Source organism: Wolffia australiana, chromosome 8 (genome assembly GCF_029677425.1).
Source record: "Wolffia australiana isolate 7733 chromosome 8, ASM2967742v1".
Taxonomy (NCBI): Eukaryota; Viridiplantae; Streptophyta; class Magnoliopsida; order Alismatales; family Araceae; genus Wolffia; species Wolffia australiana.
In genome coordinates this window covers 202,578-228,982 of record NC_135842.1, presented here as the reverse complement: position 1 = coordinate 228,982, position 26,405 = coordinate 202,578, and the positions used below count along the sequence as shown (strand labels likewise).

The 26,405-nt window shown below is 42.2% G+C and overlaps 2 protein-coding genes across 5 annotated transcripts; one reads left to right on the top strand and one right to left on the bottom strand.

Moving 5' to 3' along the window:
* Positions 1-14,546: 14,546 nt before the first annotated feature.
* Positions 14,547-15,982, top strand: LHCB4.1 (light harvesting complex photosystem II). The gene is made up of 2 exons (XM_078579469.1): positions 14,547-15,248; positions 15,344-15,982. Exons 1-2 carry the CDS (start codon positions 14,562-14,564, stop codon positions 15,707-15,709), a joined length of 1,053 nt encoding a protein of 350 aa, XP_078435595.1. The 5' UTR covers positions 14,547-14,561; the 3' UTR covers positions 15,710-15,982.
* Positions 15,983-17,082: 1,100 nt separating this feature from the next.
* Positions 17,083-25,419, bottom strand: RUS5 (root UVB sensitive protein (Protein of unknown function, DUF647)). Of its 4 annotated transcripts, none has more exons than XM_078579465.1 (18): positions 24,681-25,419; positions 23,965-24,077; positions 23,707-23,885; positions 23,466-23,544; positions 23,061-23,288; positions 22,789-22,937; positions 22,578-22,678; positions 22,062-22,120; positions 21,883-21,929; positions 21,727-21,805; positions 21,560-21,632; positions 21,386-21,475; positions 20,768-20,827; positions 20,554-20,667; positions 18,116-18,176; positions 17,916-18,034; positions 17,496-17,591; positions 17,083-17,413 (listed from the first exon to the last, which is right to left on the bottom strand). In XM_078579465.1, exons 1-18 carry the CDS (start codon positions 25,026-25,028, stop codon positions 17,177-17,179), a joined length of 2,232 nt encoding a protein of 743 aa, XP_078435591.1. In that variant the 5' UTR covers positions 25,029-25,419; the 3' UTR covers positions 17,083-17,176. The 4 variants fall into 4 exon arrangements, with proteins under 4 accessions (XP_078435591.1, XP_078435592.1, XP_078435593.1 ...); XM_078579466.1 differs by having other exon boundaries at positions 24,584-24,721; XM_078579467.1 differs by having other exon boundaries at positions 23,707-23,857; positions 24,584-24,721.
* Between the last annotated feature and the right edge of the window lie 986 nt (positions 25,420-26,405).

Sequence of the window (26,405 nt, the reverse complement as noted above, 5' to 3'; positions counted from 1 at the left end):
GAGGAGAGGAGTTACGACTAGACAGGAGAGGAGTGTGGCTGCTCAGGTAACTTACATTTCAATTCCATCCCAAGCCCCTTCCGAGGAGGGGCTTGAGTAGTCACCTTAATAGCCTGAGCCTCCATGTCAGTCCCAATCTTCAATTGGGACTTCTTCAGCTCGTTGACCCGACACCATATAATATCAGTAACACTAAGCTAAGAGATCTAGGCACATGACTCTGAATACCTTCAAATATTTTTTATCAATCATTACGAGTTGAGAAATTGGCGTAGTAAGGACGATGACGGCTATAGTCAGGTAATGTCTGCTTTTACTAGTAGGTTAGGCATGTCCTTTTTTTTTTTACCGCACGTGTCTCTATGGTTGGGATAAATAGGTCTCTTCAATGAAAGAATGTATCATTGGTTATTTGAAGAAGTTTTTTTTGTTATCATCTCTCCTTCTAGAGACTCCATTTATTCTCCTCACTCCTAGCAAATCCCTCTTTTCTCCTCTCTCCTTCTTGAGACATCCCTCTCTTTCCTGCTCTCCTCTTATCGAACGTTCTTCCTTGGGTGAATTTTCCCTTTTTGCTCATCCCTTTTCCTCTCGTAACAATGGCCTCTCCACTAATACTTTTGGTTGATCATTGATCACCTCTCCATCTATCATGTACTATCCCATTCAAGGTTGTGTCAACTCCAATCTTATCAGCACACAAATCCTGCATCATGAGCACAAATGTTTTTCTCATCCTGTATTGCTTGGTGTGTATTTTGGTATTTTGGGAGTTGTCATTGGGTAGTGGTTGTCGAGATTGGTGGTCATGTTATTGTTGTTGTGAAGCAAGCACAGCCTATCTATGTCCTACCCTTGTATATGGGTGTGATTTTTCACACTATGTCACTTGGTATCAGAGCCAGGTCAGTCATGATCCCCATTAAAAATGGCACCATTGGAGAAGACTACGTGGACCCAATGCAGGCCAGTATTAACTCTATGGTTGGTTACAACACACATGCCTTTGGATTAAGGCAACAAACTAATGACATCAACACTGGTTGAGGAGGGGATGCCCACCTATGCCCATGCCCTACATCAGACCATGACCAAAGTCTTACACCATATTAGGGGCTTGACTTTCGACCGTGGAGGAGAACAGACTTGGATCTCCTCAATAGCCAACAGTTGGTGATTACGACAAGGCGGTGGTGATGATGCATCAGACACTATATTTTCCTCTCTATTGCAAGGACCTAAACTATAAGTAGCACAAGATGATAGGTATGAAAAAATGTAAGGTACTACTAGATTTTTAAGGTAAATGTTTTGACATTCAACAAAGAAAAGACTGCAAAGAATATTATGACCTCAAACTGAGAGGTTCCATCAAGGTGTTCTGGAAAAAACCTTCAAGAGTGTAATGTTTCATTGAAGAGACTGGCCTATTCTTACCTGCAAAACCACCAAGTTAAAACTATGAGAGAAATATGTCACAGAGAGATGCCACTCCACCTAGTTAAGTGATAGCAATGCACGTCTCAATGCAGTTAGAGTTCAAGGGAGTATATGAAAGAGTTTGATGCGATAATGATGTTAGTATCTGGTCTTTTATAAAACCCATCGTTGACAATATTGTGATTCAGAACAGGCTTTAAAAATCCCATTATGTAGGAACTTGGGCTATATTGAGTCAAGACTATCAAAAGAAGCATATCAAACTATGTTAGGATATGATCAGTTTATAACATATCATTTATAGGCCCCCATGTCCTATGTGGAGGGACTAACAGCCAACAGACAGACAACAGACAAAAACATCCAACCGCCAATAGGCATGTTTTGCAGTGCAAAGGGTGCATAACAAGGACTGCCAGAATCTAATGATTATACCAGAATCTAATGATTATACCAGAATCTAATGATTATGTTAGGATATGCCAGAATCTGATGGTCCTCATGCATAACCAATAACACTGACAGACAGGTGATTTGCATTTGGTAGAATAGGATCTATTAATGATTAAAATTTGTAACCTAATGATTATGGTAGATGATCTATCGGCAGATTATAGATTAGAGGAAGCTCAACCTATGGACAAAAAAGAGTACGATGTTGATCTAGAGTTTATCAAACTAGAAAAAGAAGATGCTGATATATATTTCATTCAAAAATTCCATAACCAATATAAGACCATCGACCCGGTGCATATCTATTCATACACGCATGTGCATGTGGACCCATGCCATTACAAGAACATCACTGAAATTGGGAGTGGCGAAAACACAATCTCTCATTAAGTGGTAGAGAAGATGGACCTACCACTATAGAAACATCACCCCCTTATCAGGTTGTTCAAGTGAATCCCAGTTAATTTATAAACTTATTCTTACAAAGATGACATATGGCTGGATGTCCTCCTACAAGTTAGCAGCATAATGCTGGGGAGCCCCTGCCTTTATGATATAGATGCTACTCTACCAGGCCAAATCAACAAATACATGTTTGTGCAAGGCAACAAACAAGTTTTTGTTGAGTCCGCGATTAGGACTTATCAAAGGCAAAGGGTGCCCATATGGCATCCCAAATTTTCAGCCCATTACAGGTTAAATACAAACCTGTAATATGTTAATATGACTCACGATGCATCATGACTCATAAGAAGAGGTTGGATTGAGCAAGACGGCAAGAAACCCTTGGAGATAACTCACTACACTTTTCTCACCCTCGTTCTCCCTTCTCCACGCTTACCACCCAACCCAAAATATATCACCCACTCTTTCCTTTCTCCTTGTGACTTTCCCAGAGGATTCGCACCGGCACAGAAGGCCCCCTCCCATTCCCTCATTCTCTATTTCTACTTTCTCTGTTAACCATATGTGCTATTATTGGGATATTAAATTGGTCGTCTGGATTCAATATTTGGAGCAAGAGAAAGGGTTCTAAAAGTTTTTATCAGGTCATCTAGTCCAATAGAGGGGCACTGATATCTACTTCAATTTTGGCCTTCGACTACAAATCATGCCCCTACATGCTATGCTCAAGGAGATTCGGACAAATTCAGTTCCCCTTTTTCTGGTATATCATGTTCTGGCAACAGCTACTATGATAACTATGTCCTTCCTTTATCATGGATTGCTTTTTTCTCCATGTTCAATCAAAATTCCTAAAAAGTCTTCTCTAATGAATTGTCTTTTATTCTCCCACCTAGGACATTCTCTAAATTATCAACTTTCACACAAGAGCTGCACTCCCCAACATTCTACTGCAGATTGGCACCAAGAAAACACTAAGAAGTACAGCGGCAGGTCCAAGAACTCCTTGAATATGGTTTCATATGGGAAAGTCTTAGTCTTTGCGTTGTCATCACATTATTAGTGCCCAAGAGGGATGGAACTTGGGGTTTGTGTATTAAGTGTCGTACCGTCAATAAAATCACAATGAGGTAACAGTTTACTATTTATAGGTTACATGACATTATTAACATGATGATAGGGTTGTTGGGATCTAGGACCTTGTTTTGGATGAAAACCTAGAACGATTCGCGGCGCTTTGTTACATTTATGTATAGTCCCTCATTCACTTGATGCTCCTAGGATGATTGAGGGTATGCTGAACTGTCAAACCCTAATTGGTCATCCAAGTTAGTATTGATGCATTAAAAAATTATCAGATAACTCTTATCTAATATTTCATTCCCTTGGACTTCATCACTTCTTACTAAGACTGTTTCAAGTCCATGATTAGGGACTTATAGGTGTGAGTCAAAGTACAAAAGTCTATCCACAATACATCTTTGGTATCTTAGGTCTAAGGATCACTTACACAACCGTGATGTGAATCAACTTGGTTGACAGTTTAGTATAATATAATTCAGCGATTAGTAGTTGAGTGGAAGATGACTTGTAAAATAATGGATGGGCTATATGAGCGATTGGCCAAGCCTTTAGGACTATCTAATGTTTCCAATACATCAGATGGATTATGACCCATTCCTTTAGAGAACATTTGGGTAAATTCAAGGTTGTCTATTTTGATGACATCCTGATGTAGAATCCTTTGTTGTACACATAGAGCATCTCTAGATAATCTTCCACTTTAATGGATCTCAAAAGTTTTTTGCTAAGCTAAACAAATTCAAAATTCTACAAGACAAAGTATGTTTCCTCAGTTTTATAACATCGTTATGTAGTATCACCACTGACCCCAACAAGGTATGCATCATTCACCATTTCACCATTAAAAGTTTCTTATGATGCATTGGGTAATGGGTAAGGAGTAGTCCTAAGCCAAAGAGATGACTCAGTCACATTTACAATTCAAAGGTCACTGATTGATGGTGAAAATACTCCACCTATGAGAAGGTGTTGGATGTCGATCGGGCATGAGCGATTAAAACATCTATGACGTTATCTTATATATGTTGATTTTGTTTCATACTCAGATCACAAAGGCCTAGAGTATTTTATACCTACGACACTTCCACCAGACCTGCAAAATATGTCAAATACCTTCAATTTGTTTGGTTTTCTATATCACAAACTGAGAGTTGAGACAGGGTCACGGATGCCCTCAGACAATAATGATGATTGCTCATGTCTCTGGTGCATCCACTTATCAGGTTTGATGGTTATTAATGAATATTATGTGGTCGTCAAGCCAATCACACTACCATGGTTATTAAAGTTCATTGAATAAAATATTTGCGTTCATTATTATTCCGTGTGATGTTTATAATGAAATCCATGAATACGTGCAACGACTTAGTGAATTATGATGAGATCATAATACAGTGATCACTAGTCTTTAAACATGTAATCTAAATATTCCTATTCAATGGATAGTCGAGACGGACATCAAATTATCTGGATAGAATAACACTAGCTATCCGGATAGAACAACACTTATTCGATAAGTATAGCTGATCTTGTGATTATTAGTGTGGTGACACCAAGGACAGATAGTGGGTGCTCTTTGGAGAAAGAGTTCACTGAATTGATCCGTATGAATCCCTGAATGGTATTATACCTAAACGTCTATCAGGTTGATTCAAGTCATGGTTGTATAAGTGATCCACTAACCTGAGACACCAAGGACATCTCGTGAGTGGACGACTATATTTTGACTATGACTTATGAGCCTCTAATCATGGGATTCAAATAAGTTATAGATCAGATGTAGTAAGAAGCTTACGGAGATGATTGAGTGGTCAAGATGGGATCATTCGCCCTCGGTATAAGAGAAGATTGACTCGAGGAAGATGATGCAGAAAAAAATCCCTGGCCAGGGTAGTGAGGATATTGGAGAAGGCGTTCTCCAATGATCCCCGTTACGCATTAGTACTAATCAAATGATGGATTAGGGTTTGATGATAAACCATACTCCAAGTCATTCGAGAGTCGTGCGCGGATGATGGATTATACATATACGGTAATCGATGATGGTAAAGGTTCCATGAGAGAGTTCGAGACTACTCTGTACCTTCTAGAGCACTAGGTGTAGCTTGGCACCCCACGGTCTGGAAACTTAACCTATTGATTGGGTTAAATTGATCCTTATTTAATTAATCTATATGCTGATATATTATTGGTCCATTAATGTTATTAACTAGAACGATACATGAGCCTACAGGGTCACATGCACAAGGTCATAATGGCATTGGTGGATATATTTTTACTTTGGAGGGTTTTTGAGAATAACCTTAAGTGAAATATAAAGAGGGAAAGGGGTCTCATTTTAAGCACCCATGCAATCCTGATTTGAGAGCACCCTCCTTTCTTCATTCTCTACATCAACCAAGGAGAGAGTCTCTAAGAAGAGTTGAAGAGCAAGAGGTGGAGATCCAAGCACCGAGTGATCGCATGGATACTTCTAACGGCTTTGAAATGATCTCAAAGTGAGCATGTCAAGGGTGTAATAAGTTTCCCCAAAAGGTACTTTCAATGGTTTGTTTTAAAGATCAATTGTGAATCGATCAACACGCTTCCACATCCATGGAATGTGTTTTCAATGGCTGAACCAAGGCACCAAACCTAACAGTTATCCTAATATTTGTCATATTTTTCCTGATTTCTATTTGATATATTCATATTTGATGGAGGAACAAATATAGTTATTCCCTTGATCATCATAGAGGGCTTCCTATTGAGAGACAATCATTTTTGCATAGCCACAACACCATGCCCAATTTTATCGTATGGGAGCTACATCGGAGAGGGCTCCCCATCAATTTATTATTTTGGATATCAAACTAACATCAGTTGTGTTCGTTGACCTTAATACATATGGTTGACATATATTCTTGAGTTCTACTAAATGCAAAGACATTAGAGGGTTTTTTGAATAATTAAAATGAAATCAGGATAGAATAGAAGACATACAAGATATGAAAAAGCTTAGAAAGGCAGCTCAATCCATGACCCAAAACGTTTCAGGCCTATTCAAGATAGTATTGGGGTGCCAAAGGCCAGCTGAAACCTCACCATAAACTGTTGAAATGGTGCACTTTGACCTAGAGCTCACGTATTGGAACATAAGTTTCTTGTTGGTATGGGAGTTAAAGGACATGAATCTAATGGTGGATTATTAATCTTAAATACACAATTTTATTTTTATTCCAATTTTCTAGATGAGAGGTGATGGACTCCTGTATTGTCCATTCTTTTATTCCATCTCTTATTTATAACTGAAACTTTCCATAGCAGTGTATATATAAATGAACAAATTTCGTCCAGAAATTTGTTTTATTATACAAGTGTATTGGTGAGGATCAATTTGAAGTTTTATCAAATAATAATCAGGTCCCCACACCGCACTGCCTATCTACAGATATCAGTTCCATAGAAACCGATATCAGAAATTGTCATTCGGTATCCATTTATCGGTAAATGTGAATATTATAATGCCCTTTTATGTAATCTAATTCAGTATTCATCCTCAAATCACAATTTGATGTCAGTATCTGGATTGGTAAAAACTAGCACTATAAAGTTGAGTGAAATTATGATTTTCAAGGCATGTCCTTATGCTTGCTCATAAAGTGGCTATAGTTGAAGAAAACGTTCTAGGCTTCTCTAGGAGCTAAGAGGTTTTGGCACCACCCAACCTGGAATTAGTGCTAATCAAGATTTTTATTCCTCCATTTTTATGGAAAATAAGAGTTTACCTTGATCCATTAGTTGTTTGGTATAATCATACATAGTTAATCAATATCTCCATCATCAAAATACCCAGTTACGCCTATCTCAACTGCTAAAAATCTCACCTCCACTACTCTCAACCCCTAGAAAAAATCCATTTATCCCTATTCGCTAATAGAATCAGCATTTTTTCACTCTTCATGGTTACCAACATAAACCATGTGCCTTTGGTGCTGCTTCCATGCACAATCGTCGGTTCCATTAAGGGAAACTGCACACAACTGATGTATGAATTGCCCGAAGGATGATTGTGGCTAGCTGCCACCGCGTGCAACTGCTGCGCTTATTTGTCACACAACTTGCGTCGACGTCTACTGCTACCCCTACTACTTCCATAATGACATTGTTGCTGCTTGCTGATAATGTACTATCATTGTGTGTTTTTTTATCAGTATTAATCAATTATATTGCATAATAAGCATGACTTTACTGCAATTAACATCAATTTTTTCCATTTTTCCCATACCTCCCATTTTTACAATCATTCACATAACTTTTATGTGAAGAAGCGTCAGATAGTAAAATGTGCAAGTGTAAATTTTAAAAGGACAATATACAGTAACCTAATTATATTTATTGAGTTAATATTGTTTCAGGAGGTTGAGTGAAAGATATCACAGAGAATGGCTTATTGAGGTTGATGATTGAGTAGAAAAATATGAAACCAAAGTGTAATATTTGGAACGATTTTTTGAACTACATATTTTTTTTATTTCAGGATGAATAATAGGAAAAGAAGCCTGAAAATAGAAATAGGTAAAATTCTCACTCCTATCTGACCTTTGGAACAAAATATATGATTCTAAATTTCTCCAGATCTTTCTCAAGTTTTGAGAGTTTAATTTTCAGAATTTAAAAGATATATAGCTAGACAAGTCTATGTAGCTAAGGTGGTCACAACCAAGTGGCAACACGAGTGTAAGCCACATAGATGATCCGATGTGCATGGCCACACAAAAGGGACCACACATTGTGCTGATGCATCGTGATGGTCAGCCACACGGGGTGCTAATAGTCAGGTATACTCACTTGACGTGATCAAGTGGCACCTGCATGGAATCAGCATGCCTGGCAGGCTTGCACCACCTAGGCATGTGCATTATAGAGATATTTGTGCTTAGTTTTCATACTAAAAATTATTTCAAACAGTTTACATGTGTGACTAAAAGTTTGTTTGTATTGCAGGACATGTGGCAGAATTCTGAGCATCGATCATATGTGATTAAAGTTTTGCCGTTGATGTTCACTTAAGTAGATGGAAAACCATGGAACTCTCTGATTGGGAAATATTTGAAGTTAGAAATATGAAGGCAAAAGACATGGTGGAATCTGAGCACGAATGTGTGTCATCGATCAGGCATGATTAAATCCATGCCATTGATGTTCACGTAAGTAAAGGCAGTTCATGGAGCTCTCTTACAGTCAAGAAGTAAAACAAGAAATACAAATAAAGTGCTTTCATGTGGCTCCATCGAAGCTCTTTAATGTGTGTAGATTATCTCAATGAGTAGTTGTATTTTTTGCACCATTTGTCTTTTAACTCTCTCCTCTCTCCTCAATATTTTCTCTGAACAAAATGACCTCATCCTAGTTGTTTGACTCTTGATGAAGTGTGACTTAATAGCCAGGAAATGCCATTATCACTAATTTTAAAATTGGATGATTATCACTAATTTTAAAATTGGAGTGTGCTTAGGATTTCTTGTTGAGTTATTCGTGATCCCCAATTTTTCCATTCCTCCTCTAGAATTCAGAACCGCCTTATTTATGTCAGATTAAAATGCGAGAGCGTCAAAATTGAGGAAGAACATTATCCTTGAACTCAAAGCTTTAATGATAAAGGCATAATAAAAAATCTTGATATGATATTAATTTCATAAATTCTTCGTCACATACAGTTCAGTGAAAAATTTTGTGATTAAAATGACGCATAATTAGGTTTTAATCAGTAGTTCAGATAAGAATTAGGATATAATTTGTGATTTCCTCTATCCTAAAGTAGGATTATCTAAAATATCTCTAATCTTCAATTTTTTCATCATTCCTGATCTAATTTGCGTGTACTTTGACTTCTGGGATTTGTTTTTCCCCCCATTTAAAAATCTAAATTTTCATAATTTTATGAGAGTGTAAATCATCAATTTAGTCCCCAATTCCTACTAGATTTGGCATCCACTTGTCATTGTGCAAGTGTCATTCAGGTTGATTCATGTCACCATTGATGGAAATATATGTGGCCGGCAAGCCAATCACACATTCCACATCTCGTTCCATATTCATTAATAGAACATACTCATTATAGTGCACGTGTGATGTGTATAATGAAGTCCATGAATACATGATCGGACTTAGTGAATTATGATGAGATCGTAATGCGGAGATCACTAGTCTTTAAGCATGTGTTCTAAACATTCCTATTCGAAGGATACGCGAGAAGGACATCAAAGTATCCGGATAGAATAGCACTATCTAGCCTCACTCATATGATGAGTATGTCCGGTCTCGTAGCCATTAGTGTGGCGACACTAAGGATAGACAGTGGGTGCTCTTTAGTGGAAAGAGTTCACTGAATTGATCCATACGAATCCGTGAATTGTATTATACTGAACTGTCAATCAGGTTGATTCATGTCACGGTTGTGTAAGTGGTCCTTAGACCTGAGACACCAAAGACGTCTTGTGGACGGACGGCTGTACTTTGGCTATGGCCAACGAGTCTCTAGTCATTGGATTCTAAACGGTCTTAGTTTGGGTGCATCAAGAAGTACACGAAGGTGATTGAGTGGTCAAGATGGGATCGTCCACCCTCGGTATAAGCGGTGACAACTCAAGGAAGATGATGCAACGAAGTCCTTGGCCAAGGCAATGAAATATCGAAGAAGAGTTCTCCGATGATTTCCAAATGCATCAGTACTAACTCGGATGACCGATTAGGGTTTGACAGTTGACCATACCCCTAAGTCGTCTAAGGAGCGTCAAGTGGATGAGGGATTATACATATGCGGTACCGATGACGAACAGGTTCCATGAGTGAGTCGATACACACTCCTTTGTATCTTCTAGGACACGAGGTGTAGCTTGGCACCCCACGTGTCGGAGTCTCGACCTATCGATTGGGTTAAATCGATCCGACATTAATTAATCCATATGATGATATAGTTAATTAATTTGGAAGGTCAATAAAGGTTATTGGGCCGCTGGAGTCGTAGACTGATACATGGGCCTAGAGGGTCACACGCAAATGGTCTTTTGGACGTTGGAAGATATACTTAAGTTTTGGGGGTTTTATGAAGAATACCTACTTAGTATAAATAGGGGAAGGCCCTGAACGAAATTCACCCAGGCCAGAATTTTTCAGGGGCCTTTCCCCTTCTTCTCCACTCTCCCCACACCCCCTCCCCATCCCTGATGTGACAGGACGACGTAACGACGCCGACGGAGAAAGAACGGGGCTCGTCAACGAGAAGGAGGAGATTCGACGCGCCGAGGACCACGTGGATACATCTAGAGGATGCACACTTGAGCAGCTCGACTCGTCTCACTCCAAGATCAAAGAAATCACAAATGAGATTCGTGTAAGGTACATTGTTTTAATGGTTTTTGTCGATGCCATTCGATTCGCAAAAGTCGTCCGCTGTGCATCGTTTTAGATTTATTCATCCAAGTCAAGGCCCCTAGAACCCAACAACCATTGTATAAGTGGTCCTTATACATGAGACAACAATGACAAATTTTGTATAAGTTGTCCTTATACATGGAATTACAAATAATGTCATCACAATATCTGGAAGAAGTTCATAAAGATAAGTGTTATGTTTGTTTCTACGACATTATTCTGTATGAAACACGAGATTCCTGCAGTTTAAGAGACATAAAAAATTTGAACAACATCTACAAAATATTTGATCAAATCACATTTGCATGGGTCAGATCCATGATTAATTGGATTCTCGAGTGAGACACGTTGAGCTGCGCATGTGGGCAACCTTTAGATACATCCACACAATCTCTAGTACGTTGAATCTCCCACTTAACCTTGATGAGCCCCATTCATAACGATGGCACACAAAATCATCATAAGAACCAAGTGATTGCGAAATTTCTTTTGTGCCAGGTGATATGATCATGTATGCTTTCTTTATTTCAAGATCCATTTTAAATTCAGTATTATGCTGCATAATCAATTTTGGATTGTCAACCGAAGACACAAATCCCAACAGTAAGCCCTACCATTGAAATAAATGTAAGAAAATATGAGATGTTAACTACTTGGCTTTATGGAAGTTTAATGGAGTAACTTTCTCAAAAAAATAAATATGTAAAATGATGAATACTAGAATGTAGGAAGTGAAAATAATTAATAGATCTCGCATAATTATATATTTATTTAAATAATATTCACGACTAAATATTGAGTACATGCGCAGTAATGCATATATTAATAAATGATTATCACAGCCATGCGCTTGCGGGCTGATGCCTCTTATGGTATTCCCTTGGCGCTAGTACCAAAATGCATTTGGGAGTTGACGGACTGCATGTTGTCACGCATATGCAATTATTCTATTCACTGCACACTTAATGGCAAACCAGCCATCTGCTTTCTCTTGCTATTGCATCTTTTTTATGATTCAATGTCTGTCTATTTCCATACTGTTTAGTAATATATATATATTATATTTATACTCATCAATTACATACTTATAATATTTATTAAGTCATATTCTTAACCTTACCACAGTTTATTTATTTTACCAATGAAAAACCGATAGAATCATCGAATAAAAATGCCATGGTACTTATCTAAACCTCTTCAGAATCTTTTTTTTCTCACCCTCGTCAAACAATTCCAATATCTCTCAACATCTTAACTCCGTGTGGAATCATCCCTTGATGCAAATTGAGGAATAAATGGAATTATGTGGCACGAACTTGATTGATATCATCAATAGATCTCTAATCCACATCCATATCCTTTGAAATCCAGCCCTTCAATAACAATTATAACAACTTGATCTTTGATGAACCCAGACTCAATTATAACAATTATCCACAATAACTTTAATCTCAAGCGGGAGTTTCCCCTATAGACCCCGACCTTTCTCTCCGAGAAATTCTATTCAGCGAGTAGGGTGACTTGAAGTGATCCTCTTTAAGTCAAAAGACTCTCGGGGGAGTAAGCATTAGACATGGTCGTTCTGTTCCGTTGGTGCGAATTGGTGCGAATTGCGCGTTCTGTTCGGATTTCCGAACAGAACAATGTTGGAAACGAACAGAACTTCGCACAGACGGCTGTGCAGTTCGCTTCCTACGAATGCGCGAATTTTTTTTAAGGTTTTTTAGAAAAAAAATTTTAGTCTCATTCTCTTTCTCAGAGTCCCAGACTCCCGGTCTCCCTCCGTCGTTCTCGTTTTCACTGAGCCCCAGACTCCCAGTCTCCCGCCCTCATTCTCATTCTCAGAGTCCCAGACTCCCAGTCTCCTTCTCGTCCTTAGCCTCTCCCAGAGTCCAAGCCTCTCGTTCTTGTTCTATCACTCTCTCCATCTCTCTCGGAATCTCTCATCTCATCCCTGGCTTCGAATCCTGGCGAGAAAACAACCCCCCCTGCGAGTTCTCCTTCGTTTCCTGCGAAGATCGAAGATCTGTGTCCGGAATCCATCTAGGTAATCAGAAATTATCCGGAACAGTTCCTTTCAAATCCATCTGCAGGTTTCAATCTCTCGCCCAGCTCAATCTATCCTCCACTGGAGTCTATGGGGTTATCGGCAGCGTGATCGGAAGCTGCGTTAATCTCAAATTCCTCGATCTCTCAGGGAATTCTCTCTCCGGCGTCGTCCCCGACCTCTCTACTCTGAAGAAATTACAAGCTTTGAATCTCTCCGGCAACGCGTTTGCGGGTGATTTTCCATGGCGATCTCTGCTTTCCATGCCGTCGTTGTCTTCTCTCGGCCTGGGGGACAACCCGTTCAACCCCACCCTCTCCTTCCTCGAGGAGCTCTCAACCATGACGAAGCTCAAGTCTCTCTACCTCTCCAATCGCGGAATCCAGGGTACAATCCCACCGTGGATCGGGAATCTGATGGCTCTGGAGAGCCTCGAGCTCGCGGATAATCTTCTCCACGGCGAGATCCCGCGAGAAATCAGCAATCTTAAGAAGCTATGGCAGCTGGAGCTGTACAACAACTCTCTCACGGGAACGCTTCCCCCAGGCTTCGGCAAGCTCTCGAATCTCGTCTACTTGGACGTCTCCATGAACAATCTCCAAGGCGATCTCTCCGAGATCAGATACTTGACCAAGCTTGTCTCGCTTCAGCTCTTCCAGAACAACTTCTCCAGGCAAGTCCCCCCTGAGCTTGGCAACTTCCGCAACCTTGTCAACCTCTCTCTCTACAGTAATCAACTCTCCGGAGCTCTCCCTTCTGATCTGGGCAAGTGGGTGGGTTTCGACTTCATCAACATCTCCACGAACCTTCTCTCCGGGCCAATTCCTCCGCAGATGTGCAAGAACGGCGCCATGACCAGGCTTCTCATGCTGGAGAACAGATTCTCCGGGGAGATTCCCGAGAGCTACGGCTTTTGCGAATCTCTGATCAGATTCCGAGTTAGCAAGAATCTGCTCTCCGGGGAGATTCCTCCGGGAATCTGGGCTCTACCTAGAGTGAACATCATCGATGTCGCCATGAACAACTTCTCGGGAGAGATTGGAGAAGGGATTGGGCGGGCGAAAGCTCTTTCGCAGCTCTCTATCAACGGGAATCACTTCTCAGGGGAGCTGCCAGCGCCTATCTCCTCGGCCGCCTCTCTCGTCTCCATCGAAGCCAGCGATAATCTCCACTCCGGGGAGATTCCGGCCGCCATCAGAGGCCCGAAGAACCTCCAAAGACTCGATCTTCACAGCAACAGGCTGAAGGGAGAGATTCCTTGCTCGGTTTGTGCGAATTTTTTCAGTTTGTGCGAATTTGTTAGGTTTGTGCGAATTGTTCGGATTGTGCGAATTGTGCGAATTTGTTTGAATTGTGCGAAATGTTCAAACATCTGTTCTAATATTCGCACATAAAGAGAACAGGACAATGAACAGACCCTTGTGGGGTTCGTTTGTGCGAGCTTTTTGTTCGACCATGTCTAGTAAGCATTAACCATGCAGGGTATTAGAATTGTGGGTATTGATAGGATTGGGGGAGAATTAAGAATGAGGCGGGCCGGGCCGGGCCGCTATGAGAAGGAACGAGAGAGAGGCCCGGACGGGAGACGAAGGGGCAAGTGCATGGCCCCAGCTCGAAGGAGGGCCACAAGTCGCGGCCGGCATCCGCCAGTGGCCAACCAGAGCGTGGGAAGAGATAAGGCAGGATAAGGCCTCGCGCGGCGTGGGCCGTCAGATGGATGCCCGCGGAGATCCGGCGGCGGAGGTGGCGGATTACAGCCGCTGGGGCCATCCCCTCCCCCTCGCACAGACGATACATACGAGCAATCCTATCGGCGCAGGTCATAAGAGTCGCACGCACCGCCAGCGCCAACACCGCCACCACCACCACCACCACCAGCGGCAGTCGAGGAGCGAGCGCACCGGCAACCATGGCGGCATCCGCATCCACGTTCCTCGGCGCCCGCCTCGCCGACGTCGGCGCCAGCGGCTCCGGCTCGGGCCGCTTCCTCGCCCGGTTCGGCTTCGGCGGCAAGAAGGCCGCGAAGAAGCCCGCCAAGGCGCCGGTCACCTCCGACCGCCCGCTCTGGTTCCCCGGCGCCAAGTCGCCGCCGTGGCTGGACGGCTCCCTGGTGGGCGACTACGGGTTCGACCCCTTCGGCCTGGGGAAGCCCGCCGAGTACCTGCAGTTCGACCTGGACTCGCTGGACCAGAACCTGGCTAAGAACCTGGCGGGCGACGTCATCGGCACCCGCTTCGAGTCCGCCGACGTCAAGTCCACCCCTTTCCAGCCCTACTCCGAGGTCTTCGGCCTGCAGCGGTTCCGCGAGTGCGAGCTCATCCACGGCCGCTGGGCCATGCTCGCCACCCTCGGCGCCCTCGCCGTCGAGTCCCTCACGGGCGTCACCTGGCAGGACGCCGGCAAGGTAATTCATTCTCTTCTGCTCTCCGCCGGGATTCCCGATCGAAATCCCCTTTCGATTGAACCCCGTCATCTCACTCTCCCCCGCCTGTCCCCCAGGTGGAGCTCGTCGAGGGGTCCTCCTACCTGGGCCAGCCGCTTCCCTTCTCCATCTCGACCTTGATCTGGATCGAGGTGCTGGTGATCGGGTACATCGAGTTCCAGAGGAACGCGGAGCTCGACCCGGAGAGGAGGCTGTACCCGGGAGGGCAGTACTTCGACCCCCTCGGCCTCGCCGCCGACCCGGAGAAGAAGGAGAGACTGCAGCTGGCCGAGATCAAGCACGCCCGCCTCGCCATGGTCGCCTTCCTCGGCTTCGCCGTGCAGGCCGCGGCCACCGGCAAGGGCCCCCTCAACAACTGGGCCACTCACCTGAGCGACCCTCTGCACACCACCATCATCGACACCTTCTCGTCCTCGTCATGAACGGGCGGGTAGAGCGAGAGGCCGAGGGAGAGGGTCATTCAGAGACAACCACCGTTTAATTCGACCGTTCCATCATCGTCAACCCCTGTCCGCCGAACCCCGCACACGGCGAACGCCGGCCAACGAAAGATTTCACCGCCAACCCCTTCGCCTCTCTTTTCTTCATTTCCTTGTCGGCATGTACTATCACCACTTTACCGTATGCGCTGCTGTCAATGCTACCCTATTTTCCTTCTTGTAAAGTAATCGAGAACTGTCCCCTTGCCATTCGAATTTCGTGTTCTTCGAGTTGCGATTTGCACCCTGCAGGCCCCCGGTCGTATGAGATGATTTTACCTGCTCATCTGGACGTCTGGATATGGGAATCAGGCATCTCTCACGGTTCTTGTTAAACTTGTCCCATTTGAAGAAAGTTTTAAAAAAGAATGTCGTATGCAGTAATTGGTGTAGGCCGAATGATAATTTTTGAAGTCAGCTCGCCGCCTGATTTATAGCCGACACCTTTGAACGCCGATCAACGTCTGGCTCGCACTGTTTGGTGTTCGTCTTCGTTTAGAAAATTAACTAGCTCAGTGTTAATTAGTTTTATACATAAATGGACTTGTAAGCTAGTTTACACTATGCCCAATTAGGTTATTTCCAATCATACTAGACGCAAATAGTAGTTAGAACTTGGTTATTTTTACTTATTATACTTGCGAAAATATTGCATTTAATCATTTATTTTTTCGGTTGTCTTTCGATATTAATCTATTATGTCTGATCGCACCCGCCCCGACTAGCGCCCCACGCACTTCAGCCCCCGCTTGATAACATGAAGGCAAGGTTATCTCCCGACCTACACCGATACCGCCAGGCAGCTCTGGAGGGACGATGACGACCACACTTCCCCGAGCGCCTGGAAGGTATCAGTTATGTATCTTTTCTTTTCTTAAACTCTGGGCGTGGACGAGTGGGATCCGAGTGTAATTGGGATATATATACTCGCTCCACGTCTAAAAAACATTGAAAAACACTTCATTTAATAAATAAAAACTTCCTGGGTGGCGTCGAGGGCACGGATGGATCGGTCTACGGGCACAACCCTAGGGTTGGCCGTACCCGGCACCGTGTTTTTGCCCAAAAAAAAAAAAAAAACTATTATGTCTGATCTTGGAAAAACTGCTGTCTGAAAAAGGGGATGCCGATATCAGGACAGATGTGGATATCTAATATCGGTACTGTAGCAACCGTTATCTAGTAACTTCCAAAATTCGCCTATTGGTAAAGTTGGATTGCTATTCATCCTCTTATTATTTCCACAATTATCAGAACGATTTTCCTGGACATTACAAACATGCCCAACAGTCTGGAGCCTTAGTACAGCTGCTCTATACATGAAAGAGGACTGTGAACTTTTATATGGGCACCACGTTAATTTTATGTGTCACCGATACCCGCCAACATAGGTGCATATCAAGCAAATAATCAAACAGTGAAGGTTTCTTCCAACAGCGGACCCTTGGGTACCTTGATTGTAATCGCATCGTCGTCCCATCCAGAGCTTCTCAGCTTCAACATGAAGTCATCAAACCCCGAATCTAATTCTTCGAGGCTTCTCTCCAGCTTTCCCAAGACGCTCTCCGAGTCCTTGTCGAGCCCGTGCGCATCCAGCCAATACGCCTGCCATAGACTCCTCACGAGCGTCTGCCCTGTCGCACCAGCCTACAATTTCGAAATTAAAATTCAGTCTTACAAAGCTTGGGACAGATGGAATTTGATGAATATTTGGATTCCTGACGGCAACCTTCAAGGAGACGAAAAATTTTGGTCTTTCTCGCGATTCCTCTTCAACGGACAGCACATACTGCTCCTTGGAGTACAGTCTGAGAATGGCTTTCACCTATTTATTTTAAGAACATAACTCATAAAAAAGTAACAAAAACTTCTACCAAATTAAGCAGTTGTCTCAAAAGCTGAAAAAAACGTTCTCTATATCTTATTTTCAAAGAGAAACAATACAGCCTCGAGGAATAATGCTCAAGGAAAGCTAAAATCTTCTTTCTCTGAAAGTAGTAATTATCTAGGTAACTACAATTGGCGGATTTGCCATCTATCTCCCTAAGGCAGAAGGTACTCCGATTGATGGCATAATATAAGTTTATTGGTGAGAAAACAAAGGCTCAATTAACCTAGCGATGAAGCAAGGTTCTTCTGGAAAAAATACCATCTGAGGTGAATTCTTCCAAATATTGGTCCGCTCAAATGGCACTCCAAAAACTATACGAGGCCTCAAAAATTGTTCCCAAGATAAGATATCTTCTTCCCTGTTGCAAGTCGTACAATCTGCATCAAAAGGAGAAAAGAAAATTGAGGATCTGCATGAAGAAAAAATTTCCAAAGAAACGTAAAAATAAGAACTTGTACCGGGCACCGTTCTGCTTGATACATGAGACTTCACAAGTATTCTAGCACGCTTTTGATTAATCTGCCAAAAGGAGAGTCAGAACTCTGAGTGGCTGCAAATGTGAGACTGGTATGTTCTATTCAAGGAAATATAAAAGAAGATATAAGAAGAGAGCCAGTCAACAGCCGTTGACGCGTGTGCTGACTAAAGGGGGATGAAACCCCTATAAATTGAAGAATAGGAGAGTGGGATGTCGGGTATTTTTCTTGAAATCGAGAAGCTGACGGTTACGACCGTCAGAGAGGCTGGAGCAGCAGGAGTCCGCCTGCTGATCTGGACGAGGGAAGCTCCGTCATGGAAGGAGGAGCATCTTGGCGCCTTGTATCGTTCTATTCTCATTCCGTGCTTCTATCGATCGGGTTTACAGACCTTCAGTGGTGATTTTCTGTTGTATCTTGAACTTGATATTGAGGAAGAAGTCATTGATACTATCGAGGACAATAATCTATTCACAACCGAATAGATGTAAGATAACAGACCATAATGTTTTATTTTTACTTGCACTTCCTCACTGTGCAATTTATTTACTCCGTTCATTTTTCTCTTTCACTTCGTGACATGATATCAGAGAATCAACCTCCGGGTACGGCTGTTAGAAACTGATTTTTTTTTTTTTGAAAACAAGCTGTTACAAACTGATTGCTGGGTCTGGTCTCCTTTTTCTCTTTCACTACGTGACATGGTATCAGAGAATCAACCTCCGGGTGGGTGCGGTTGTTACAAACTGATTGCTGGGTCTGGTCTCCTTTTCCTCTCCCCCTTCAGCTATAATGATAGAGAAGAACCCTTGCTCTGGCTTCGAAAAAGGTCTGAAACGATGATTTGGGGTTTGAGATAGTGAGACTTCTCTCTTTGCGCATGGGAAATGACACAAACCAGGATAACAAGTGGAGCTGAGAAAGAGAAAAGATAAGGTGAGACAAGAAAAGATCAAGTAGACTATACTGAAAGAATACTGGGGGCCTAGATATAAGTTTCTACTGGGGGTTCTTGAAAGAATAAATGTAAGATATAGACTGATACGTTCCATCCAGGATGAATCGTCATTGACGTAATTCCAATAATGAAGTGCTTCAATTCAATCGAGATGGAAGGCGGAGGAGTGGGAGACCAACGATGGAGTTTCTGGGACGCAGAGGAGAATAGGAGTGGTCAGGGAAGAGGTCGAACAGAGAAGGTAGGGATCGACCACAGAGAAGCCACCTGAAAAAGTGTTGAATAGGAGATGATCAAGAGGAAGAGGATCATAGACGGAGAGGGGACTTGGATGTTGAAAGGAGAAGAGACAAGGAACTCAAATTACATAATACCTCCCGGCTTCCCTCTGCAAGGAGAGGGGGCACGAAGTGTAGAATATAGAGATGTAGAGGAAGGAAGAAGAAGAAGGGAGATGGAGAGGAAGAAAGGAGAGAGATCGATAGAGCGAAATTAGGGTTGTCTCATGGGTTGTTGATGTGATGGTTCCATACAACCCTTATATAAGGTACGTGATTGAGAGCTAGTCTCTCATAGAGGCCCTTATTGGGCTAGAGGATGTAGGCCATATAGGCCTACATGGGTAGGTCCTTATCGGGCCTACATAGTATACTCTAACACGAAGAAGGGAAAAGATGGGTTTGCCCTTAAGTAGGGTCGGGGATCCTATCATAGACATAATGGGTAATATAAGATTGCAGATGATGCAGTGGTAGTGTAGAACCAGATTGGTGGCTGTACAATTCTGTGGAGCATCTCCCCCACTGAATGACCTTCTCAAAGAGAGATCTCCAATACCGCTCAACCCCTTCCACGTCTCCCCCCTCCCTCCTCTCTTCTTGCGGAATTGGCCTGGTGGGGCTGTCTTCTTGCCTAGTCTCGTTAGAGGAGGGTCTAAATCTAGTTATGGAAAAGTAAACTAAAGGTAAAAGACAAAAATTACCCACATAGAAGTCAATGATCATATCAAGGTCACTCTCCAACATAACAGGTTGGACTTAATTACACTTATCTACTCACAGCTAACTGCTATTTAAACATTCGTTGATGTTAAAACCCCCCGACAACTCCCTTGAACTTATAGGGTTACGGCCATGAAGTAGGAAGCAATATTACTTTTTGGTTCTTCATGACAATAGAGAATATATGGAATCATTTAGTGCTGTTAGGAAAAGCTAAAGAAACATATTGAGATGAAGAAGTACAGAAAGCAATTGATATTGAAATATGTTGATATTTTCCAGGGCATTATTTCGTTTTGCGTTTTACATGCACATTTATACTGGTAAAAAAAGTGGATTTGATGCAATAAGAAACATGTTCAAGATAAAGCTATGTTTTTCAAAAAGAAAACAAACCAAACGAAGCTGCATGAAGAGAGAAGGCAGTTGGCTACATCATCTTTGATATAAATGTGCCTTACTGTAGAAAATTTGAGGACCGAAAGTGACTGGTAGCGCAGAACCAGGTGTAGAGAACGTATGATTAACCATGTGAAGGCTAGCATCGAGTATGAGGTTTCCATCTGGCTTGCATCCTGATCAATGTAACAGCGATTCGGTATGCTTTGTAAATTCAAAGAAATTTAAGTAGAAGAAACTCGACAACCTCCAGATATTGCTTCTCAATTAGATTACCAGGATCAGTATTCCAATACCAAGGCCGATAAGCTGTGCTCCTACTTCCCACACTTCTTCCTAGAACATCTCAAATGATATCGGCTCCCAAATGAGTAAGAGATAAAAGTGAGGCCTTAAATACTTAGTAGTTACCAGCAATCTCAGACATAAACAGCACAGATATACTTTTTCGTTGATTTCTTTCTTTGAAAGATAAAATCTAATTTTTGATTGATACAATAGCTTTCCATGTCACTATAAATTCTAAGAAGAAAAAAAAAACTATAGATTCTAAGACTGAGTTAACTCAAAAATCTTTGGACCAAAGGAAATCAAATGTTATATGGCAACTGGAGTCAGGTAAAAAAAGTCAGGGTTAATGTTAATTTTAATTTCAAGGGCCCAAATCAGTGGGGAATATATTTTCAGTTCCTTGGACATTATGCCATAAAAATATTATTTTTCTGTCGATTGAATCCATTGTTTACATAAGAAATGCATCCATTTTACTTTTAATGTGCAGGTTTCATCACACAAACTTGATGAATTATTTAACAATGTAAGGTTTGAGTGACACCATAGTGGGTTTTGACAAAAAATGCATGAGGTAATGATTTCAATCTCTCTTTTGTGTACCTTTGCTGAAACTTCTCCAAGGTTGCCAGAAATCGCAAAGTGATTTTGGATCACACGAAACGATGGGTCCTTTAGCCCTCTGGCAACAGCCTATTTTATTTTGCACTTCACAAAAAAATCAGACATCCCAAGCCTAATAAAATGATTTTAAGCGATAAAAATGGCTTCTAATACCTTGGAGAGATTTCCTAGGGATGCAAGAGGGAGAAAGTAAACAGGGTACAGTTGTGTAGACAGTTCAAAGATGCTGTACACAGAAAAAGGGCACAATAGGGAAAATTGATAATTAAAATAAAATATGTTCAAAGGGATGTAAATTATGCAGTGAGCGCATGCCAGACCTCCCAGCGCTGCCAATAAAATCAGCATACAAGCGCCACAGTTTTGGGTCATCATCGAAAATCTTACCAAAGCGTCCACCTGGAAACATTGAACTAGTGATAAATTTGAAACACAAAAAGTAATCAAGGAAATAAAAGAGAGTCATATCTTCACACCAACAAGCAGACGCCCAAGAGCCCCAATACCATCCTTTGACACCCATCTGAAAATACAAAACGAAAGATAATTTAAAATATATAATGAAATTAAGAGGACTTGCAACTGCTTGCCCTGCATCTAGTCACACTAAGTGGCAAGATGCTTCTTCAACTTTTTATTCCATGCAAGGACCTACTTAATAACAGCAGCAGACGCGGCAGCACTGGTTCCAGAAAATGATCCGACACCCACAGCCTGTAACATGATCAAGTAAAAGGTCCCTTAGAAATTTTTAGTGATCGAAATGTCAAAAATTAAATTGGTAGAATGACCTTTCTTCATAATTAATTAGAAGGCATGCTGTCTAATGCAATTTTATACTTATATTGTGAGTTAGAGGAGTGCAACCAATATACCGAGTTCCTTTTTCTTCTTCTAATTGGGTTGATATCTCTGGATGACACTTCTCTAATTTGTTTATGGCAGAGGCAAAAAAAAACTAAAAGTATGTCGCAAACTAAAAATCTAGATCTGTTTCCAAATACAAAGCATTTTTTTAGAAAATCTGATGTCGTAGATACTAACAGTTTAAAGGATGAAGATATAAAACGATTTTCAGAAAAAACAAACTCTGCTTCAAAAGTGAAGAAACTTAATGTATACGCCCCTTGTTGTAGAAAATGCAGGAAGATTTCATGTAAAGTTGATGCACCTTCAAAAGACTTGATGTCACCAAGGTGTGACAAATCCATCCAGTAACATTGGTGGGGAACTGCAGCAGCATATAATCCAAATAATCGTCCGACACTGAGCCTAAAATACATAAATAGTTATTATGTCATCACTTTATTTATGTAGAATCACAGAAAAAATTATTAACGACATAACCATCATCTTTCAATTTCATCGCAACAACTTCTCACCAGGAAACCCCTCAGGTAGGATGAATCTTTTGAGGGCATCCGGAAACCAGAAGGATTTCTTAAACAATCCTTCCTCTGTCATTGCATCATTGATGGCTCCATCTGTCCTCCAAGAAGTATGCAGGCGCAAATCAGAGTCCATCATGTACCTATCAGGCTACCAGCTTTGCATCATCCTTAGCAAAACGGGGGAATTTTTCCACAGAGGTCACAACTCAGAGGGCATCTTTGTTCGCCAATTAGCCATAAATGGGATTGTAGAAGACTACTACCTCTTGGCAGCGCCATTTTCATACTTCTCCACCAAAAACACACGCTGAATTCGTTCTTCATCTGCACCATCTGTATCTGGTCCTTGAACCTTTTCGCCTTCCCAACAATCACCTGATGAGTCTCCATAACAACGGCAAGGACGGCATGCCCTCCTTCCACGGATGAATGTAGCCACTTCATTCTTGGGTGACAGCCGCAAGGCGGCTGCACTGGCCATAGGCTGTCCGCTGCAGATAAGAGTCATGACATTAGAGATCTCTCTCCATGGACCAAGTGGCCCCATCCAGCTTGACAAATTGTAGTGCAAGTTTCCATTGCAATTTTAAAGATGTCATACAGAAAGACCAGCAACTCCCACAACTATGAGGAAGGAATAACATGGTGACGAGGTGGGAGCGGCGTACCGTTTATTTGGAACAAATGATTTCATACTGGGAATAAACCCATGGTAAAGTTCAAGCACACGACCATGCTCCAACGTCCCTACACACATATATATGAATGAGAGAAAATCCTCGGGATAGCAAACTGGATTTCAATCACCAAAACAAAAGTAAATTTCTATTTCAATGGAGAAAATGCAACACAACCAAAGGCAATGATGATGAATGATGAAAGGTTAAGCATCATGTATAATTTTTTTACCGGGGAAAACTTTGACAATGCCGTCATAAGTCAAACCATTCACTGGCCTTTGTCTCCTCATGGCGTCCAGCAGGTAGAGCATGGGCATGGCCTGTGATACTGTGGCCGGAGAAGTCTCGGCTGTCATCTGATGCGTCTCCTGGAGTGATTTCTTGACCACATTGAAAAGGAGAAGGCAACTAAAAAATGACTTCATCAGGAGTACATGACAATCTCAGAGCTCGGGATGAGCACGGAATACTGGAAAAGGGAACATACAGATCAAACATGTAGAAATTCACGACAATAAAGGGAGCAGTGCCGATGAGATAGATGCCAAGCCCAGCATAGAAGGAGGCCATTCCACCTTCACTAAGCATGCACGATGCCACCTGAAAGTATAATTCAACCATAGAAGAAAACTTCTCAATACGCACGAATCAAGCAAAAAAAATCAGACTAGTTATATTTGCTTTCCAAAAGTTAATACATTGGCACTCGCCTCGGACAACGATTTGCATCCGGGCTCAAGAGCTAACCTCATCTTCAGTATGTGATCTAAGGGTAAGTGATCTATATTACATCAAACCACCGAGAAAAGGAAAAATATGTTCAAGCCTGTAAGCTGACGTTATACCATTGACTACCCTTTTCATTGCATTTCCCCTCACATATTGCACCAAACCCCTCATTGGTATCTCTACTGATGAACGAACACTTGCCTACTCTACGAAGGGGTTTGCAAGAATGGGGGAGTTATAATCTGAATTTGAAGCTAAATCTAAATGTCTTGTGCCGAACGGACTTGAATACGATCAATTTGATAAAAGAAAGAAACGGCGAAGAACTCAAAACAAGCTACCAGATGTCACTGATACGCTCAACTGGGCAAACCCACCTTCAGTACTCACTTCCTCCGGAAGATCTCAGAGCGAAGAGGCCCACTCAAATTCAACAGGCCAGCAAGTTAAACATGCCAATTCAAAAAGACGCACCAGTGAGAGAAGGTTGTCGTGGTCCACAGAAACCAAGCTAATGGGCTCCATTGGGGGTTCCGGGAGCGTTGTTGCGGTCGGAAATACCTTCAAGTCGTCCTCTTCTCCACTGAGAGGGCCTTTTCGAGCCGCTACTCTCGTACCCTTTCTTCCTCCCTTCGCAAGGGCGGCAAAGTCTCCCTCTCCGGAGGACGCTGAGGCCTTCAGGGTCATGGACGAACCCGCGCGGCAGCCGGCGACTCTTCCGTCCGTTCCCTTCTTCATCCACGGGAGTGGAGTTCCCACCCGCACCCCGACGGGCAGGCAGAGACCCGATGCATGCCTCCAAACTGGCGCCCCCTGCTTCATGAATTCTAAGGCCAATTGCCCGCCCGAGGAAGAAGAATGGGTCGTGGAGTCGGGAAAGGAAGGGAGCTAGGAAGATGTCGAATGCGGCGATGGTGGAAGGTAGAGTGGACAAGGAAGCGATAGCTGACTGTCAGGCCGGCGGCAACGCACGCCATCGCAGCTCACTGCGGTGGCCCTTGTCATGGTTTTGAAGACCAGTCGGAGAAGCGGAACGTGGACTGTGCACTGGTGGAACGACGACCGCCACGTCGCGGATAACAGTGGGGGCCGCCATGGGATGGAAGATCGTCGTCCAACTGGGAAGTGATATCTTCTCTGCATACTGTGAGATGAGATCTGAAATTCTGCAAGGATTTCCCCAAAATATCATCAGGCTATGCTTGATCTGCAAATGAATACCCTTTCTAAAACGATGATCTTCAATTGGAGAAATCAAGGCGACCTTTATATTATGATTTGATTTTTGCCCTTTATTCTTACTGCCAAGGGCTTCCTATGCTAGTGAGAGTGAGGGTGAAGGGAAAAGAATAGTACCTATGACTAGATTAGGATTCAGTCAAAAACTGTATGAATATCGTGTCCATTTCCGTTTATCCTACCTCGTCCTGAGTAAAATCAGATAGAGATGAAGCTGGTCACCTAATGGTTTTCCCTTTGCCTAATTTTCCCCTATTAGTTTTGGTTTGTTATTATAAGCCAATAGATTAAAATCACATTTGGGCCACTGAAAATGGCATTGATTGGAACATACATGTCCTAGCTGAGCCTCCATTGCTAGTATGACCAGCTAGATAGGCCATAGAGAGGGTAAGCCATGGGTCACGTGACATTGTGCATTGTATTTGAAGTATCATTGTGTAATGATTTAGTGAATATTTGGGGAAATTACCAGATTCATGTTTCGTTGAACTCAAATGCTGAATAATGGTTTTAAATATGTTCAACTGGTTTCTATATCCTGATAATATAAATTCAATTTAACAGATGTAGAAATCAGAATCAATTATTCAGCCTAAGATGCCTCATGTCACGGTACGATTGGTGAGTAAACAGCTGGATTGAAATGCACTTGAATACCCAGTTAAATCTCTCAATTACTCCTCTCAATCCCAATCAAAGCTTGTACATGCCACTCAAGCCAAGCGATTAAGAAGTTCAGGCAGAAATCAAGAAGAACGATTTAGAGATTCAACTAATAACATCCAAAATACACCAAAAAATTTAAATACAATGAAGGAAAGGGTACCAAACAAGTTGATCTAGGCTGGAGCTCCTCTCTGTCTTGCAGTTGTGATAGAGAACCATCAAGAATGACCCCCTCCTCTTGAAATTCGGCTTTTATACTTAGGTTAAATGGTAAAAAAATACCATTTTACC

Bases quoted from the DNA above. Each gene is read 5' to 3' on its own strand.
- LHCB4.1 (XM_078579469.1), top strand. From the start codon at position 14,562: ATGCCCGCGGAGATCCGGCGGCGGAGGTGGCGGATTACAGCCGCTGGG. The intron at 15,249-15,343 runs GTAATTCATTCT...CCTGTCCCCCAG, and splicing joins CCTGGCAGGACGCCGGCAAG to GTGGAGCTCGTCGAGGGGTC.
- RUS5 (XM_078579465.1), bottom strand. From the start codon at position 25,028: ATGAAGCAGGGGGCGCCAGTTTGGAGGCATGCATCGGGTCTCTGCCTG. The intron at 22,679-22,788 runs GTGAGAAGTTGT...TATGTATTTTAG, and splicing joins CCTACCTGAGGGGTTTCCTG to GCTCAGTGTCGGACGATTAT. The intron at 22,121-22,577 runs GTGCATCAACTT...ATCATGTTACAG, and splicing joins TGACATCAAGTCTTTTGAAG to GCTGTGGGTGTCGGATCATT.